General features: G+C 35.4%; 2 protein-coding genes across 2 annotated transcripts; both read left to right on the top strand.

Moving 5' to 3' along the window:
* Positions 1-6,812: 6,812 nt before the first annotated feature.
* LOC107595129 (apolipoprotein Eb) lies at positions 6,813-8,981 on the top strand. Its single transcript, XM_016285451.1, has 5 exons — positions 6,813-6,852; positions 7,217-7,281; positions 7,490-7,643; positions 7,754-8,041; positions 8,136-8,981. The coding sequence occupies exons 2-5, from the start codon at positions 7,239-7,241 to the stop codon at positions 8,494-8,496; spliced, it is 846 nt and encodes a 281-aa protein (XP_016140937.1). The 5' UTR covers positions 6,813-6,852; positions 7,217-7,238; the 3' UTR covers positions 8,497-8,981.
* Positions 8,982-14,575: 5,594 nt separating this feature from the next.
* Positions 14,576-16,058, top strand: LOC107595138 (apolipoprotein C-I-like). The gene is made up of 4 exons (XM_016285460.1): positions 14,576-14,671; positions 15,203-15,271; positions 15,403-15,541; positions 15,733-16,058. The coding sequence occupies exons 2-4, from the start codon at positions 15,217-15,219 to the stop codon at positions 15,791-15,793; spliced, it is 255 nt and encodes an 84-aa protein (XP_016140946.1). The 5' UTR covers positions 14,576-14,671; positions 15,203-15,216; the 3' UTR covers positions 15,794-16,058.
* The last annotated feature ends 4,479 nt before the right edge of the window (positions 16,059-20,537 follow it).

Consider the following 20,537-nt stretch of genomic DNA (forward strand, 5'->3'; position numbering starts at 1 on the left):
CCAGATTACATGTAATCAGTTACTACCCAGCTCTGATTATTCATGTGATGGCAAAGCTTAAATAGCCATTATTCCAGTCTTCAGGTTCACATGATCTTACAGAAATCATTGTCATACTCTAATTGTTGCTCAAGAAACATTTCTTATTATTATCATCAATGTTGAAAACAGTTGTGTGTCTAACATTTTGATGAATAAAAAGTTAAATAGAACAGAGTTTATTTGAAATACATTTTTCTGTAACATTATACATGTCTTCACTGCCCGTTTTGAATAAAATGGTTGAATACAAATAATAATAAAATACGAATTGAAAAACATTTGAACAGTATTAGTAGTAATAGTTGTTAGTATCCTTGTTCTCATAATATTAAGCAATCATTAGATTTATTTATAAAATTAATGGGCATTGCGTCAAGGATGGGACCAAAGTTAATTATTTATGCATGATGCAGTCAGATAATAATATCTTTCAAAACTAGTCAGTGAAACGTTTTTTTTCCCCCTCAATAAATGTTTTATTTTGAATTCTGGGCAATAAAAAAACATTTGAACAGTATTAGTAGTAATAGTTGTTAGTATCCTTGTTCTCATAATATTAAGCAATCATTAGATTTATTTATAAAATTAATGGGCATTGCGTCAAGGATGGGACCAAAGTTAATTATTTATGCATGATGCAGTCAGATAATAATATCTTTCAAAACTAGTCAGTGAAACGTTTTTTTTTTCCCCTCAATAAATGTTTTATTTTGAATTCTGGGCAATAAAGGTTTTTTTTTTTATAAAGGCCATCTGAAATTAGCCATAGTGGCTTAACTAGGAATTATGGCCTATTTATAAAACATGATCTGGACACTTAGTCAGACACCAAACTCATATCCAATCACTGAGTTATTATAAGTAGAAAGGCACTACCATATACTATGTACCCTGGGTTTCCACTCGGCTCCAATCCGTTACAGCTCCTGCACTAGTTTTATGCACCACACATGCCACCTAGTGAAAGCCTACTATCATTTCAAGTCACTACATGAAACTTATGAGAAGTGAAGACGTGAGCTAACCAGTCAAGAGCTATCTTTAACTACGACTGGAGTCATATGGATTCAAGCATGAATAACGCAGCCTTAACTACATGTTTGATAGTTCATGCATTAATTAACATTTAGGGGTTAACTATGTATGACAGTTTCTAAAAGAAGGAACGATACATATTTTGACTTTAAAATAAATGAAAACAATTTATTATTGTAATAATTTAAACTACTGACATCTGGAGCTTCATCATAAACATTACTGAATGGCACAGGATTAGTTTGTCATTGTTTTCACTGATCCTCCGTATCAAATGTAGAAAATACTAAATACATGAATAAATTATCTTAAAAGGTAATAATCTGTTTGTGTTATTTTCTTTCCTGTCAAACTCAACCTACTGCGACTTAAACACAGTTAAATTAAAAATTAAGAATTAAAACCTACAAATAACATTTGTGGAACATTTCTTTAAGACTTATGAGTTGACATGAGTTAAGGATAGCTTTTGACTGGTTCACCATTAGCTCACGTCTTAATTCAGGTATTAGTACATGATTATTCATGTAACTTTTTCTTAAAGTGTTACCGGTTTTACAGCTCATGCAATTTGTTATTGACTGATTGCCAGTTCCTTCTTAATGGTTGCATTGAGACACATGCGTGCCTCCAGAACATTCATAAACACCCACAGCATGATCAACGCATAAAAATCCCACATAAATGCCAGCGGCAACATGTCGGGAGTTGTTCTTGCAGGTTTCTTAAACATCTTGTTGATGCCATTTCCAAGAGTCTCCCACACACTCCCATCAGAACAAAAAACAACCTTCATCATCCATCTCACACAAAGAAGCTAATCCTGCCTTTTCCAAGTGCACACTAAGACACTACACTCCAGGAAAACAGCTGCAACCAGCCTAAGCTGGTTTATAGCTGCTCTAGCTGGTCTCCCAGCCTGAACATCTGATGAGTGCACCACTAAAACCAGAAAACCACATTTGCCTGAGCAGTTTAGGCTGATTTAAGCTGCCTTTTTTTCCTTCTTCTCGAGAGCATGGCACTAGCGACAAGAAATTAAGATTATGGCTTCAATACCCTGGGAATGCACGAACTGATAAACATGTATGTCAAATGCATAAATGTAAACTGAAGTGAACCTGACACAGCAAATGAAAACACATCAATTTGCATTGCTGTTGGGTTACGTTTACATTTAAGTTTACTTTGCAACTGGATTTTTTCATAGCAATTTTACTCAAAGTCTGTTGATGTAAGGTATACCCAGCTAAGAGGGAATGTTCTCAGAACTTTAGCTAACATTTTGGCAAGGTTCTCTTAAAGTTATTTACAAACATTCTTCCATTAACATTAAGAGAACATTGTTTAAAGTTATCTGGTCTTTAATAATGTTCTCAATATGTTATTTATGCATCATTCATGGAGGACGTTTGTCTAACATATTTTAAATGCTTCTAACTAATTATTTCAGAATTTTCAGAGAAAAGTAACATTTCCATAACGTTTGCTAAATGACCAAACTCAATGGTCCCATAATACTTTATCCAACGGTTGCAATAATCAAGAAAAATGTTTAGAATTAACATTTTCATAACTTAATGAGAACGAAAACAACAACATTCTCAGAACTTTTTTTTTTTTTTTTTGCTAGCTGGGTATTTGCTTGTACTCTTGTTTATATGGTGCTGTGGGTCATTAGCTGATTCTGAAGGCTATGATTAACTCTGCAGATTTATTTTGCATTGACTGCAACTTGAACAAGTTAAACTATGTTAAACTAACTGAGAGTATTGCATTTTACTGGTAACTAAAAGCAACATCAGATAGGCTAAATACATTTAATTTAAAAAGCTTGCAAAGAATTTAGGATTTGTAGACGTTTATGAATGTTGGCTGTTCCAGTTCTGCAGAGCTTTCTGCAAGTGGGCCTGATTATTTGGACTTTAGCAGCACAAAATATATTTTTGCACAGAGACGGGGAGTCAAGAAACTGATTAAAATGCAGATGACGGATTTCTCTGACATAAAGCAGCTGAGAGGCCTTTGACCTGGAATGCCCCACTGTTGAAAACGATGACTAATGTAAACAATCTTCCTAACTGACACATCTGAGGACTGACTCACAGACCACATAAAGCAAGAAAGGAGAAAAACAGAGTCAGAGTCACTAGGGTTCATCAGCACTTGTGTTGGGTTGGATAAATCCAGTCCATGAACATCAGCTTGAGTCGTGGCTGTGATGTTGCTGCTCTGAAGAATAGATGGTATTTCGTGGGGGAGCAGCGTATAGACCCTCTCACACGGTACGCTGGATCTAGCAGCCCCATTCTGCTAAATGATGAGTTGGCTGAGGTTACATGCGTTCATTACTTACTGTTCACCTTTCACACATTTATCCAAAAACCACATGGGTCATAAACAACCGAGTCCTTTCATGAGTTCATAATTAAATCATCACGCTGAATAGATTTTTGTTTGTTTGTTTTCATAAGCAGGATAGTCTTCGGTTTTAAACCACATTTTCAACAATTTCATTATTATTAGATGGAACAAAATAATTAAATACTCACTTTGGTGAAACCACATGTCTAATATTTCATGGAAAAAATTTATTTAAAAAAATAATAATTCACCACCTCCTAATTGTAAACCCATGAAAAATGTTTTGTCCGACACTTGGCACTGATCTTCCCTTTATGAAAGCAGTGTTATCAAAAACAGAAAAAGGAATTACAGAGGAAGCTCTGTTTGCAATGTTTTCATCTAACTAATCCATTAGGAGCATAATACAAAAGCATGGGAAGGGCTGAAAAATAACAGTCCATAATACAGTCCAACTCTTTCTTAGTCTTCCCTCTATTTGTTTTTCTTTTTTCTATTCAAGTTGTCAGTTAAAATGTATCTTTCTTGTAGCACTGTCAGTCATCATAGTTTGCGGAATTCAGATTATGCCTTATACTCTCCATTTCAAAACACAACCTTTGGAAATGGGAAGTTTCTGACTTATATAATGCATCAGCATTTTAAAGACAACCAGACATTACCTCAGTGCCAGTGGTAACCTTGGTGCAACTCATTGCGTCACAGAATAAACTTCATTGCTCACAATAATTAATTTGCCAGATCCATTATTCTGAAGTGACTTACAAATGAAGTTCAACAACCTCAATTCATCAGGACACATAAATAACAACAAGTGTCAAAATACCAAAAAATGCTACCATAAGCTTACGATATGGTGTAAAAAAGAATTTCAGAGTTTTTCTGCTTCAAAATGTAATCTTGAATTCAATAGCAATTTTCAAGTGAAAATTGCATAGTTTTATAATTTGTAGAATCCATGTAGAAATTGTACATTCTTAATACCTGTTTCTTCACAAACTGAACTTTGTATCAAAGTAAAAAATTGATTTTTACGGATCAACGTTCAATTGGAAAATGTACAGATGAGTATATGAAACTACAGTGGATGTCTGCATGAGCAGTGATCATACTGGGCCCTGTGCATACTAAAGCCATGTTTGTTTTCACCAGCTGCAGGGGTGAAACAGACAAAGCTGAGCCAGGAAAAAGGGACAAGTTGGGACAAGAGGCTAAAGATCACTGAATGGGTGGAATCAAATTGTGGGTGATGAGGCTTTTCTTACGTTGTCACAGGAAAAAAACATAATTAGGCTACCCTAAGCTTTTCAACCGGAAATAAAGATTAGTTTAGAAAATAACACAATCTTGTTGGGATGTGTTGTGAGTTCAGGAACTGTGAAGGAAATATAAGGCTGCATTCATTATGTTAACTCTTTATAGGGAATACCAAAGAATGTCTTATCTTTTAAGATAAACTCTAGGCCATATAGACGTGGAAGGGCATTGTGATCAAACAGGCTGCAATCAGTAGTTTGAAATTCGTGAAATTACTACTTGTTACCTCATAACTGAGCTTACTAAACAAAATGACAAGAAATACACTAGATATTATAGGGGACCCTTATGCAAAGAAAATATATTTCCTAATATATGAATGATCAATATATTAAATGACATAACAGTGTATTAGAAATTATACAGAGTAATATATTGTGTAAATATGTTACAATATATTGAATAATACATAAGGAATTGCCGTTTTCATATATTGAAAAATATTTGACAATATATTTACTTATACATCACAATACATGTAATTTTATATTCAGTAATACACTTTATAGTATATAGATGTACATGTGATAAGATATGGTGCATGTGTAAAAATATATTGAACATATATTTAATCATGCAGTATATACACATATATGGAAATATAAATGTCTTCATTTAAGATATATTTCCATATTTTAAAATATAGCTAGTTTACAATGGCATACACACTCCTGCTCATACTAAAGCACTTGGTGAATAGACTGTCATTGTGTTGATAAGCGCATAACAATACTTATAAACAAAGTAACATGTAATTTGGCACTGGTTTGGCCAGTCGTCTTCCTAACCACAGGCTCTACTCTTCTGCACAGTGGTAAACCCACAAACGTACACATACCAGAAACCCTTTTAAATTTCAAAATAATACAACATTAAAAACTAAAAGATCTCCCCCAATATTAATATTGAGCAAAAACACGACATACCACTTAATTATACATTTTTTTACTCTCCTTTAACAGTCAGAAGCAAAGCATGCTGGGAAATAGAGATCTGCTTTAACTCAATGTGTGCATATATATGTACATACATTCACATTATATGGGAGCATCTATGTGCAATATATAAGCAATAAATACTTAAGTAAATAAATAAGTCTTCATTTCTAAAAAATATTTGTATGTATCAATATATACGTCATATACTGTCAATGCATGTATTGCTGTATATTGAAAAATATAAGCACTAGTTTCCAATATATGGAAATGTATTATGTAATATATTGCATTATATTTTGCAGTATATTCCCATATAGTTTTGTTCCGTAAGGGGAACAACATTTTATATGCTATAATAACAAATGTATAGCCTACTGCTGTTGTTGTTACCACCACTATTACCATTGCTCATGTAAATGCTAATCCAAATATGTGAAATGAGCAATAGTATGACCAATAGGTGTCTATTTAAATGCTAATAGGGTCATCCATGTTAATCCAGGCCATTCCAGTAAAACGTACAAACAACTAGGCCTATGATGGCGCCTGCATTAATGTTCGTGTCACCTTTAGACTCAGTTGTCTCTTTAATCACGAGAGATTGGTTTTACAGGCACATTAACAATTGTTTGACTTTTAAGTCGTCCATCTGAGAAGAACAGCTTCGATTTTCATTCGCGCAAACTACATAAAATAGGCTAATTATAAACGATACTATTGTTAGACACGCGCTTTAATTTAAACAGAATGCTTGTCATTAAAAGAAAGCATGAATATATTGCATATAGCCTACAATATTATTCAAATGTGTGTTTGGAATTAAAGAGAGTGGCCTATAATTCATTATATAAAATAAGGGACGCAAAGTTGCTGTAATCTCATAGCCAGAACACACATCATCAATTCCTTAGCACGATATGAAATGCGATGTGCCCTCAAGGAACTAATATAAATTGCGCAATTGATCTCCAGCTGGTGCGGAAAGATGCAGACTTCGCACACTTGCTGCGGTCCGTGACGCGTGGGATGATGCGCGAGCCCTGAACAAAGGAGAAATCACGTGGCAGCGATTGTGAATGCAGCGGGTGCGTCCCGGGACTGCATAAAAGACCTGACATCCACACTCCCTCTCCACGGAGAAAATTACACGACTCAGGTAAGAAACACTCGCTCCTCACTCACAGAGTAGTCGTAAACTTATTACTGAACGGTTTATATGCAGGAGAACCAGTTTGTCTCTAAAACTATTACCGACTAAACTTCCAGTTAACGGTCACTGAGTATTTAAACGCGTATTAATGTAGAAAGTTGCCTACTGCATGCATACTTGTATATTCAGTTGCTGTTTATTTTTGCATTTTAGGACGGGTCTTTTATATTTAGATTGAAATATTTTAATACCTGTGAATTCATAAGTTTAGGGGTTCCCGTTTCCAAAGTTTGGAGGGAAAAGCTTCTGTTTATATTTTCTTGCCAGTGCTTAAGACATATTGATTTCTCCTGTTTGAATCTTTCCTCAGGTGTACTTGTCTGCCCATCAAAATGAGGTCTCTTGTGGTGATCTTTGCTCTGGCTGTTTTTACTGGTATGAAGAAGAAAAAAAATCTCCATTCGCCCATGGTTTAGTTTTTCTGTCTGTTTGGAATATCAATGCACAATGTTATGCTTGTAATGCATTTTTATCAACTGTTACATTACATAATTAATAAAGGGCACTGGAAATTATCCAGCTCGCTCATTTGTGAATAAACTAATGTGGCATGGAGTTCACAATCTCTTCACACCCCTTGTAGGCTGCCAGGCTCGTAGCCTGTTCCAGGCTGATGCCCCTCAGCCCAGATGGGAGGAGATGGTGGACCGCTTCTGGCAGCATGTGTCCGAACTCAACACACATGCTGACGGTGTGGTCCAGAACATCAAGGGCTCCCAGCTCAGCAGAGAGCTTGAGTAAGTTCCTCTTAATATCTATCTACAGCACCATCATACTCATCTTCTCACATTATCAAATAGCATACGTGCTTCTGAAACACCGTTCCTCACCAGCTTTGTTTTTGCAGCACCCTGATTAGTGACACCATGACTGAGCTGAGCACATACAGTGACAATCTTCAAACCCAGCTGACTCCATATGGCTCTGACGCTGCTGGTCAGCTCAACAAAGATCTCCAGCTCTTGACTGGCAAACTGCAAACTGACATGACCGACGCTAAGGACCGCACCACTCAGTACCTGCAAGAGCTGAAGACCATGATGGAGCAGAACGCCGATGACGTGAAGAACCGTGTGAACAGCTACACCCGCAAACTGAAGAAACGCCTGAACAAGGACACCGAGGAGATCCGCAAGTAAGTCTGGATGCTCTCTCAGGTGGCTTAGAAGCAAGCTAACTAATAAAACTATTTTGGAATATATTAATAAGTTTCTCTTTCATTTCTTCAGCACCGTGGCAACCTACCTGGGTGAGCTGCAGTCTCGTGCTTCCCAAAACGCTGAAGCCGTGAAGGACCGTTTCGAGCCCTACGTCAGCCAGGCCCAGGATGGTGCCAGCCAGAAATTGGGTGCCCTTAGCGAGCTGATGAAGTCCCAGGCGCAGGAGGTCGGCGAGCAGCTGGAAGTCCAGGCTGGAGCTCTGAAGGAGAAGCTGGAGCAGACCGCCGAGAACCTGCGCACATCCCTAGAGGGCCGCGTGGATGAGCTGACCAGCCTCCTCACCCCTTACTCAGAGAAGATCCGTGAGCAGCTGCAGATCGTCATGGACAAGATCAAGGAGGCCTCAGCAGCTCTTCCCACTCAAGCTTAAGAGCTCCACACGTATCTAGTGTTAACACCAAACAGAAACAAGAAGGGAGGTTTTGTGTTACTGAAATGTGCTTTTTCATTCTGTGAGAGTTTGATAAGTGGTTAAGAACTGGACTCGACTGTACTAGCACAGTCCATTATTGGACAAAAGAATACCATGTACTCACCATGTTTACTTTCTTAGTATTAACCCAGTGTCTAAGGATATACTTTCAGTGTCTTTCATTAGCATACTGTAGAGAAATTTTAAGATCAATCAACTTGCCTTTTTTGGCAGTTATCTAAGGGTTTTTTCTAGTTAGTGGGGCCAACATGGCACCGTTCAAAATAAACAATAAAAAGTGCCTTCAGCTGCTGAACTAAATCAGAATATATGCAAAGATGAGCTTTGTTAGCTACAAATTCACATATAAATCCTTGTTTACTTTACATGATTGTGCACTGTTGTATTTGAATTTTTCAATAAATGTGCGTCCTACTACACTACTTATTTGTCACTTGATTCTTGTCAAGAGTATGACAAAGTACTTATGAAAATATTTCTGTTCCCACCACAGTCATTTTAATAATCCCACACAAATACATGCATCCCCAACATATATGTTTAGGGTCGTAAGATTGTTTTCTTGGATTTAGAAAAATATATATATATTTTTTACTCTCAAAACTATATAGACAGTCAAATTATAATACAAATTACTCAGACAACATATAATTTTTTATATATTTATTTTACTGGTTTGTTTTGATAACAGACAGACAGACAGTAATGTATCTTACAAAATAAATTACAATATAATGACAATACATATAAACAGACTGGTACAGTAGCATGAGTATTGTACCTGTTTTGCAGTGTATTTCTGGCTATAATCTGACTTTTTCTCTTAATAACTGGCTAAGGGATCAGGCAGGCTGAAACATGCACTCACTTTATACACTATTAATGTAGGCCTGTAATAAGAGTCAGGAACAACACATACATACATATGCCCTTGCAAAAAAACAGTTAGCATTTAACCTAGCCTCGTATTTCCAGATTTTGTATGTTTAGACAAGACTGATCCAATTCCGCAGTAAACTTTCACTTCTATACACCCCTTATTCCCCCTATTTCTAACTTCAGTTTACTGTCACGCATCTCTCCGTCTTCTCCAGCATTTTCAATAAGACTTGTGTGGGCAAGACCCATCTACTGGTCACACCATTCCTTCTCCAGGAAACTGAGATTTAAACCATTTCTCAGTTCTAGAATTCAAGGGAAGGTCTGCTTATCTTGGATTAAAAAATAAATAAAAAAAGGCTCTTCTCTAGCAGAATTCTAATCAGTCAGGTGCAAATAAAACTACACTTTGTGACCCTCTAATTTATTTGAAGTTCTTTTGGAAATAGGTGTGTGTGTGCACGCGTGTGTGTGTGTGGTCCAGGAAAAACCCAAATGTCTACACAAGGATAATAAAACGTGAAATGTTTGACCTTGATTTTTGCTCCCCATGAAGAAAACCGCTTATGAGTCGTATGTTTTTTGAAAATGTAAAAATGCAGAAAGCATTCTGTGGGGGTTGTATTTAGGTGTAGGTTTAAGGTCAGGCAGGGGATAGTTTGTACAGTATAAAATCACTATGTCTGAATAAACCCCCCACCCTCAATATCTATGGATAAAGCCCCCATAAACATGACCATAAAAACTCAATGTGTGTGTGTGTGTGTGTGTGTGTTAACAGAGGTAAAATACAGTAAAAACGACTGTTTTTACTCATAACACTCTAAAGACAAAAGGTAAAAATCTCTTAAATTAACATACCTAAACTATATCCAAAGGGAATGTTTAAAACTAAAATAATGTCATTGCTGTGTACAAGCCTTCAGTCAAGCTAAATTAATCACAGATTAAAACTTTATTAATTCACCAAAATAAATAAATAAATAAAAAGAAGAAGAAAAGCAATGAAACAAAACAACAACAAAACATTTCTCTTGGATAAAAGTGTACATGTGCAAACAACTCACATACACCGGTTATTTAAGTTTGAATTATTAAGACATTCGCTGTACATCAACCTTTTTTGGGAAAAAAAAAAATTTCTAAAAACTTTTTCTGTTACCCTTATGATAAATCTCACCCTTTTCTGATAAATTCTTTCCTTCAAGCTTTTGCTTTTGCACAGAACTGTTCAAGATCAGATCCATGTTTCTCAGCTTTGATTGTCTCCGGATCAAAGGACCTGTTCTCTAACCCCTCTTTCTTTTTTTCCCTGCTGCTTTGAATCTTAAGGAAGACATGTTGAGATCTGTTTCCAAATTCCAGTTGCTTGCCTGCGGGACTGCTGCATAAGGAACATGCTGTGCCCCTGGTCATGTCTTTGTTTTTCCTTTTTAATCTCTGCTATCTTGTATTCACACTCACATCTGGATAAGCAACACAACACACAAATGCACTGGGACTGCAAACAATGACTTGCACTGCCAAACACTATAAACATATCATAATTTAAAACAGTAAAATACAGTGTTAATTAGTTAATGTTGTGTCTTTATACAGTTAAAAATCTATTGGTGTACTTCATAAAATACTGTACCTAAAATACTGGTAAAAAACAACAACAAGTCATCTTACAATTTACAGTGAAAAATGTAATTCCCAGAATTCTCGGTGTGACAATTCACATTTGATGGATTTTCATTAAAATAACCTAAAATGTTGATATAACATTTTTTATGGCAAATTTCGGGCAATCACAGCTGCCAGAGTTTGATCTGTCTAGCAGTCAGAAGTTCATTACACTCTTAAAAATAAAGGTGCTTCAAAAGGTTCTTCACAGCGATGCCATTGAAGAACCAATTTTGGTTCAACAAGATGTGGAAACCATCCTTTAAGAAGGTTCTTTAAAGAACCATCTCTTTCTTACCTTTTTATAATCTAAAGAACCTTCTTTTGCCACAAAGAACCTTTTGTGATACAGAAAGGTTCTTCAGACGTTAAAGGTTCTTTATTGAACCATTTAGACAAAAAGGTTCTTCGATGGCATTGTGAAGCACCTTTATTTTTAAGAGTGTATACCAGTAGATGCCACCCTCTCTCTTTTTTGAATTTTCATTTTTCATAATTTAGGAAAGATTTATAGTTTCAGTCTTTGTAACCTACTTTTGTTATATTCCTGATTGCAAGTTCTTAATGTTCTTTGTTCTCCAATGTCAGTTTAACTAATAAAATAAATATATAAAAACAATAATAGAAAAAAAACAAAGCTGAAAATGTATGTATATAGAAAGAAAGAAAGAAAGATTACATAACCAGGTGTTATTGAGTGTCACTCCTGAAAACATCTGTCATAATTCTGGTTACTCCCCCTGTTCCAAGAAGAAAGAGTCCCTTTCTTCACTAAAGACTAATGAATCTCCTGGTTAGCTTGAAATATCACAACATTCAATGGTCCTTTTTAATAGCAAACTGTGTCCTCATCAGCTCCAGCTTTCAATCATGCAGGTGTCTGGCAGAAAATTACCCCAAATCTGCAAAAACTTTATAACATAACTGAAAGTCCAGGCCTTTCCTGTTCCTGTTGAGATGAAAATATCTCTTCCGTATTTCAGACACACCTACTAACTCATTTTAACCTTTTATTTATTTATTTTTTCAAGTTTGTACAATTAAATGTCAGTTTTTGTTTTGAGGAGCTAATATTTTCTGTCATTGGCAAGCCAACCCAGATTTATTACAAATTCAAAATGTTCTTAAACTAAGAATTATTCGCTCTGACACACCTTTTGTTTTAAAGGTCAAACAAAGAATCTGAGATGGCACAGCATGTCACTGACTAGACACGCTGAAGAACCCTTCTCTTCTCACATTACATGAAAGGCTATGGGCCATTGACTAAGTATATGAAATTGTAAGAAAAAGAGGTGGCAAATCATGCATGCATGAGAAGGAAATCTGTAAGTGGTTAGCAAGACTTTGTCAAGAAAAGTGCTACAAAGATTGCAGTTAACTGACAAAAGACACAAGCCCCCACCGCCACAGACTGTGAGCGATCAGATGTGAGTAGAGGTAACTGCAGATCACTGACTCTCGGCATGATCCCACATAAACATCATGTCCTCATTTGCACGGAGCTTCACTTCCCCTCTTTTGAGTCTAGACGCTTTCAACACTTTTGCATGTTGTCAGCTTTTCACTGTCAGCATTTCCTATCACGATCAAGTCTTTTAATAGACAAGAAAGCATGTTATTTAGCAAAAGAGTAATAAAAAAAAATCAATAAAAGGGCAGAGAGATCTTCTTGACCTAGAAAATAAAAAAATAAACCGGTCATTGGCCATTGCCCAGAACGAACTGCTGAGTTTGTGTGTGTGTGTGTGAGTCAATTCCGTGTGACAGATTTAAGATCAGTGGTAACAAGACTGGAACTCTTGGCCTTTGTGATCTTATTTCAACACATAAGAATTTACATGTTATTATACAATTATAATAAATACAAATATATAAAATTTAAATATACGATTTTTGTATATATTTTACTCTTTACGGTCACTTTAAAAAAAAAAATAAAATGATAAATAATAAAAATAAAACTGGCAGTAATAAAAATTAACTACCTTACCAGACATGAAAAACACATAAGTGAAGTGCATTAACAATAAAATTACAGCATAGTGGTGATGTGTTTGGTTCTTTAAGCAGAGCATATATCATAAACACTCATAAATACACAGAGTTATATTAATTTATAATGCTATTAAGAAGGCAAGTGCATAACACTGGGTCAATAAAAGGTTAAGAGATCTAATCATCTTGCTGACCTAGAATCCAAAGGTGGTTTCAAAGCAGGCGATCAGCAGTTACCAAACTCCTGCATCTTTGTTATGCTTGCAGACAGCAGCAGGAATGAGGCAACGGTTGTGAAACTGAACTGAAATAAACTACTTTAATTTACTCTAGCTCAAATCCAGTCTCTCTCTCTGTCTCATGTTATGATGTGGCTAAAAGGTTAAAGAGCTATGGACTAAATCAGTGTACCATTACGTCAAAAAACGCCAAAGTTACCCGCCTCCAGATTGACTCATTGTGTGGTGAAAACCACAAATACATTTTGTTTTAAATTGAGGATAAACAATGAAGGTTAATATTTGCACATCTGTTCAGACATCCAGCACTGTATCTTGGAAGACACAATGATCACATACTACCTTCATTAGGTATGGTAGGTTTTATGGTTAGGAATGGACAGTAAAGTGGATGGTGAGCGGATGCTTAGATAGCGTCACATGAACTCGGATTACACAAATTGTCGAAATGTTGGCATTTTACTTCCTCTCTTTTTTTCATCTGGCATCATATCCTAGATACACTGAAATGGTGTGTTCTCTTTTATACAGATTAGAGGTTCCTCCAATCACTACTTCAGTTTGAGCAATGTTTACATAGAATAGCGTAAAGCGATCATTATTGACTACTTTGAATAGTTAATGAAATTGATATTAAAGAAACTACTCTCAACTATAATGGGAACTAATATTTTAGATCCTTTTTTCTGATCCGGATTGACTTTACCAGTAAAGCACAATACTCTCCAATTTAGTTTATGGTTATTTTATTAGCACAATTGTAACAGTTTTGTGCAAAAAATAGGAAGTAGATACTGAGTTTTCCTAGAGTTTGAACTTGACTGAGAAAAGATTTAATTAATTAAGTCCACAGATACTGTTGTTTTGACTTTTAGGATAGTTTTGAAAATGTGCGTGTTGAGAACAGCACGTAACCAATTGTAAAATCCCTGATAATGAATGGACGTTGTACCATCCAGGGCATCAGAGTACCAGACAAATACCCGCCGTTTTGTAATATTGTTTCATTTGTGACTGTTATTTTTGTTTCAAAGGTCACTGAACACATTAATGTATATTTTTCATGAATAATTCAACAGAATCTCTGGGAATACAGGTATTATGGCAAAGAGATTTCTCACCTTTAAAAGATGTTCACTATAGCCATTTGTGACATAGCAAAACATAGAAAGAAGATCAACAGAGAGGGACAGAGAGTGATCGCAGGAGGTCTTGATAGGTCAGAGGTGGTGTTATCACACTACGTCAGCTCTGTGCCGCTATAAAGGGCCAAGCCATCTGTGGGACATTACAATCTCAACCCAATTCTCTTGAGGACTGCAAGAAAGGTATGACAGCTTACATTTATTCCTGTTGTGACTTTCCAAACCTTTAAACGAAGTACGAAGTGAATCTAGCGAACACTGAAACAATAGAATAATCGTTCTTGTCTTACGTTCAATCGGCTAAGTAAATATGCAGTATATGCTATTGGCGACATCTAGGCATCGTTGTTTGCAGTCATCGGTAAATTCGGCAGCTAATTATTCTTGCTAGTTAATTAAATAGAGCATTTTAACATTTAAAATTAACTGCTTAGAAATAATCGAAAACATGATACAATGTGTCTTAAACACATAATTATCATATGGAATTAAACTTCTTGTTAAAACAGATGGCTTTTATGATACATATAAAATAGATTTCGTAAAATACATTTCGAAGTTCCTGTCTAGACACTCTGGATGTGACGTAGTAGGCTATAGGCTTACATTTATTTGTTATGTAGTCATCAAAAATTTTGATCCTAAATCCGTCGAAATGACAATTGTCTATCATCGCTAGCTCTCTAATCACGTTTTATTCTCTGTATGTTGCAGGAAAGCCTGCAAAGATGAAACTGTACCTAGCTGCAGCCGTGCTGATGCTTGTACTTGCTGTACACACAGGTAAAATCTTCCCTCTGCCTCTACAGCATACAACCTCTTGAATATTCTCAAGAATATTCTTAGTGGTGTAATATCATAAGCACAAATGAGCTTTATGAATTTATAATGTCAACTAAATTACATTTCAACAGAGGCCCAGGAAGAGCCTACACTAGAGCAGCAATTCGCCAAATTCCAGACCCAGGTGAAGGAGATTGCAGATGACCTGACAGAGAAGACCAAGACCACCTTCGAACAACTTGAAAAGAGCGAGTTTGCTATTAAAACCAAGTAAGATGATCATAAATAACCTTTTTTAGTTCCACAAAAATGCATTACCTTTACATGTTATACTTATTTTTATATTTATAAAATGTATTATCAGGACGTTGATGTTGTTTTTGCACTGGCATAGAAGCTGCTTTCATTTCTAACTGCCAGTTAGCTTTTTCTAATATGAATTGGTCTTTTTGTCTTGGCAGGAACTGGTTTACTGAGCAGTATGAGAAGGTGAAGCAGAAGATGGCTGAAACCTTCAATTAAAGTGAAAACCAATGACCTTACCCTCTTCCCTGCAATCATGCAATTGCTGTGTGATATGTGATACCACCCCCACCCTGTTGTGCCAACTGGTGCATTTGTTACAGTTCAGTACATATTCAAAAACTGTTATGATCTCCTTGTCATTTGTGTGATCTGTAAAATAGTTTACAATTCCGTGGGATGCTGTTAAATATTGTGGGGAAAAATGCAAAATCTAAATATACATTCTGAATTTTTTCAAAAGAATAAACGGTGAAACACAGAACCAATTTGTTTTCGCATCATTTGAAAGACTGATCATTTAAAATGTGTTCACATTAACAATCCAACAACTGACTATTGAACTATTTTGAATATAAATTATTTGAATTCCTATTTATTATTTGTATCAACCTACATAACTACAATATGCTACATAAAATCATTTCATGAATCAAAAGTCAGTTTTTTAAAAAAGAAATAGCAAATAAACAGCAATATTCAGGCAAACACTTAAATGAAGATGCATCATCAACGTAACAATTAATAAAGGATCAATCAATATATAGATATATAGACCGGTATGTAAAGTCAAATGCAAGTCATAGGTCAAAGGGCTTTTAACATCAGACCACATGAGGTTAAAGTCACTGTTTGTCCTCAGTTAATGATCAGTACATTCTCATGGTTAATATCAATCGATCCAGTTCAGCAGTCGAGTGAACCCCTTTTCCTTGAATTACATCCCACTATTGAATTTTCTGGCCTACATGCTACAAATGTAAATTTGTTTTTCTGTTCAGTGCCTCAGTGGATCAAGGTTGAAACATTCTTGATTTGTGCTAACAGTCAGAAAAAAAATGCAACTGGTAACAGGAATCATTCTTATAATATAAAGTAAAATAGAGAGAGAGAGAGAGAGAGAGAGAGAGAGAGAGAGAGAGAGAGAGAGAGTTGCCTTTTAAGTGTAGATGTATAGTCGTTATTAATAAAGAAATAAAGTCAGACTCCAACCCCACCTTCATCAAGTGGACACCCCACAAACAAAACTACTGCTAAAATATATAATTGTGATTTTTTTTCTCCCAACATTTCTTATATATTGTAAAAATGTGTTTCACAAACTCCGAAATTGGTTGGTTTTGCTCTTCATCTAAGTAAACAGCAGGCAGTGCCTGCTCAGAAATGATGTGTGACTGGTTTCTCAGAATGTAAATTGATTCAAATACAGCTTTACTGCAGCAAGATATCATTCTTCACAGAAAACTCTGAACCATAGACAAGCTCATCACAAAAACAACCGTGAGCTTTACAAAAGTCTCTGAAATCCAAGTGATAGTTCTTCTGAAGAAAAAAAGACTACATTTACTTCTACTGCATTAACTCTAAAGGTACATATTTACTATATATGTTTACTGTAATAATGTACATGTAAGTAATTCCAGATCTATCATCACCAAATAGCTAATTCAGCTGATTTTTCTTCCAGATGTCCAGATTGATTTTCTTTGCTCTGGTTGTGACATTGCAAGGTCTGGCTTTATATATGCATGTATATTTTATTTATTGATTTATATTTATTCATCTAAAAATATCAACATAAATATTGTTATCATGCAACGAATTTCTAAATCTTTAAATCGCTGGTCCCTTAGTGTATTTGGCATCATCCAACTCGTTGCCCACTCCTGCTCCAGACAATGCTGGACTTCTTGAAAGAGCAAAGCAAGTGTACAGGTACAGCTAAAGATGTTCATTAACCGCTACGTTCTTACATAAAATGCACCCTATACATGCATTTGCAAGTGTGAACATTTTGTTGTACATTTTGTTCTACTTCTGTGTTTGTTTGTGTGTTTGTTACAGGGACACAAAGACTAAAGTTCTAAATGTTGGCAGCACAGTGGCTGGTTTTGCTGGCATGTACTATGAGGAACATCTCAAACCTGTTACAGACCCCTACATGGAATGGGCAAAAGACAGTGCAAGTTCCCTGTGGGAGAGAGTGAAAAGCAGAATGCCCACCATCAGATCAACCCAAGATCAATAAGCAAAGCAATTAGTCAGGGACCAGCCTCAATTCCAATTTTCAGGATATAAATATTGTGGAATTAATTCACCAAATCATACCTCCAATGTAGTCATGCCATTGTAATAATGCACAACTAAAGACAAAGTGCAATTACACTATACCCAAACGCATATGAAGATTGTAAATTAATAATACAATTATTTTTCTGTATGTTTTCTTTTAACACCAAATTAATAAACGTGGATAATGTTACAAAAATGGTTTGTGGAATCTTTGCATGAGAAACTCATGAGTGAATGAAGTAAACAGAAAGAAAAGTTAAGTAAGAAGACAAAAGACAAACAAAAAAAACAAGCTGGAAAATCAAACGGAAGCAATAAATAATTTAATTGAATTAATATTATGAAAAAAGGAAGAAAAAAGGTCCACCGGTTGTAGATTAGACACGTTATGTTCCAAAGTGGAAAGTTCACTAGGGTCTGCTTCTGTCAATTTTGCATGTGGAAAGTTTTTCACAACCTTTGGACAGCCTTTGCTTAACCCTCATTAGTTTATGTACATTGATTCTGGCACTCAAAATTGAAACGGTTGACTGAGCACAATCAGTCAATTTAGTTCTGAATAGGTAAAAAAATGTTTTATGTTTATTTGATTGTATTCTATAATTCTGTGTATAGAAGAGACACAGACATTAACTGGAATTAACTGTAAGCAACTAAATATTGCTTCCAAACAATATGCACTGTGAAAATTGCAAATAAATTTGATCTAATCTAATATCATTTTATTAGTGATAAATAAAATAACTTTTTTTAGTTCCACAAAAATGCATTACCTTTACATGTTATACTTTTTTTTTTTTTAAGAAATAGCAAATAAACAGCAATATTCAGGCAAACACTTAAATGAAGATGCATCATCAACGTAACAATTAATAAAGGATCAATCAATATGTAATATATAGATATTATAGGCATTTTATTAGTGGGTAGAGAAAAAAAAGATATAATTAATAAAAAAGGTCAATAGTTTCCATATTATATTTGAATAATTGGTAACACTTTAGTATAGGGACTAATTCTCACTAGTAATTAGTTGCTTATTAGCATGCCTATTTTTAACATATTGGCTTTATGGTTTATTAGTGCTTATAAAGCACATATTCTGCATCCCTAATCCTACCTAATACCTAAACAACTACCTTACTAACTATTAATAAGCAGCAAATTAGTAGTTCATTGAGGCAAAGGTCGTAGTTAATGGTTTGTTAATGGCGAAAATTGGACCAGTGACAATATAAAAGCCAATTATAGTTTTACATAATATCACACTTTTTCTTTACAGCCAAAATTGGCCCTTAGGCATATACATAAACATACTATACTATATCCCAAAAATATAAATACTTTTATATTGTGGGATGGGGAACGTTATATTTGGGGGTCTTGTTTTGAATGCACCTTAGGATTCTTTGTATAAAGTTCCTGTTTAGCATTTTATCCTAAATGCATCTTTAATGTTCTAACGAACACAGAGAGCACATGAATATCCTTGATTAGTGGTTTTATAAGTATCCTCTCATGCCTTATTAATACACACAAAGGGAACAGTGGACTTTGAGTGGGCAAACCATGGTGTACATGTTTGCCCTGTAGGAACAGTAGGTCCACCCGCGTGGGTGTGTGTGTGTGCATGCAGCAAGAGTGTGTGATTGATTTTGAGTTATTGAGTGTGTGTGTGATGACGTTTGTTTGGTCAAGCGGTCAGGCAGATATAGGGATGGACGGTAGACAATATAACTGCAGACGCAGCCACTGCAGTTGACTCCAGTCCTTTATTTCTCTCTACAGGAATCTCACTAGCACAAGGTAATGTGAGTCTTCACCAAGTTGCTCTTATACATGCATGCAATAACATTGAATGATAAAACTACTTAAAATGCATCGCTATTTTAAAGAGAATTGAAATGCATTCTCTCTCTTTTTTCCAAATGCAAAACACTATATTAAAACGGCACTAAACATGTTTCATTACTGTTTTTGCAGTCAAATCCTTGGTTTGTGCATATTTAAAATTACTTGAGAATTGATTGAGTACTGGTGATGTTTACATTCACTGACATGTTCAGCAAGCATATCATGTCTAAATTTCTGTCTCCTCTCCTAGATGAAGCTGACATTTGCTCTCATTCTTGCACTCCAAGGTAAAACTAGTTCTTGAAAAGTTGTCTCTCTTTGTTAAGTGGTGCACAACTGCTAAAAAGAATAAGACATATTAGAATATTAGAAAAGCAGGCCTGAGGCCTGTTCATATCTTCTTGCTCATCAGGCTAGGTTATGAACTTACTGGAAATTTGAGGCAGATTTAGTTGTTTTGAAGTGATCAAATGAGCAGTAAAATAACAGAAGTCACCAGGCTATTTGCATTTAGTTTTGTAGGATGAACTGGGACACTTTTGCCAGAAAAGACTCTCCCATTTATCCTGAATTAATTCTATAAAGGAATGACTGACATCTCAGCATGTTGCGATATTAAGGGCAACAGCGATTGACACACATGCAGTCATGCCGACCTTTATCTGGTCCAAACTTTCCTTTTTCACATGTCTCCATGATAAAACCAGACTACATACACAGTAAGCAGGAACTCTTCAATAAATGTGGGTAAACGTGTGGTTTAAGATGGGCACATGGCTCGTTTATATCATTCTCAAGGCCTTTTCGTCCTCTTGTA

Source organism: Sinocyclocheilus grahami, unplaced genomic scaffold, assembly GCF_001515645.1.
Source record: "Sinocyclocheilus grahami isolate Dianchi unplaced genomic scaffold, SAMN03320097.WGS_v1.1 scaffold11.1, whole genome shotgun sequence".
Taxonomy (NCBI): domain Eukaryota; kingdom Metazoa; phylum Chordata; class Actinopteri; order Cypriniformes; family Cyprinidae; genus Sinocyclocheilus; species Sinocyclocheilus grahami.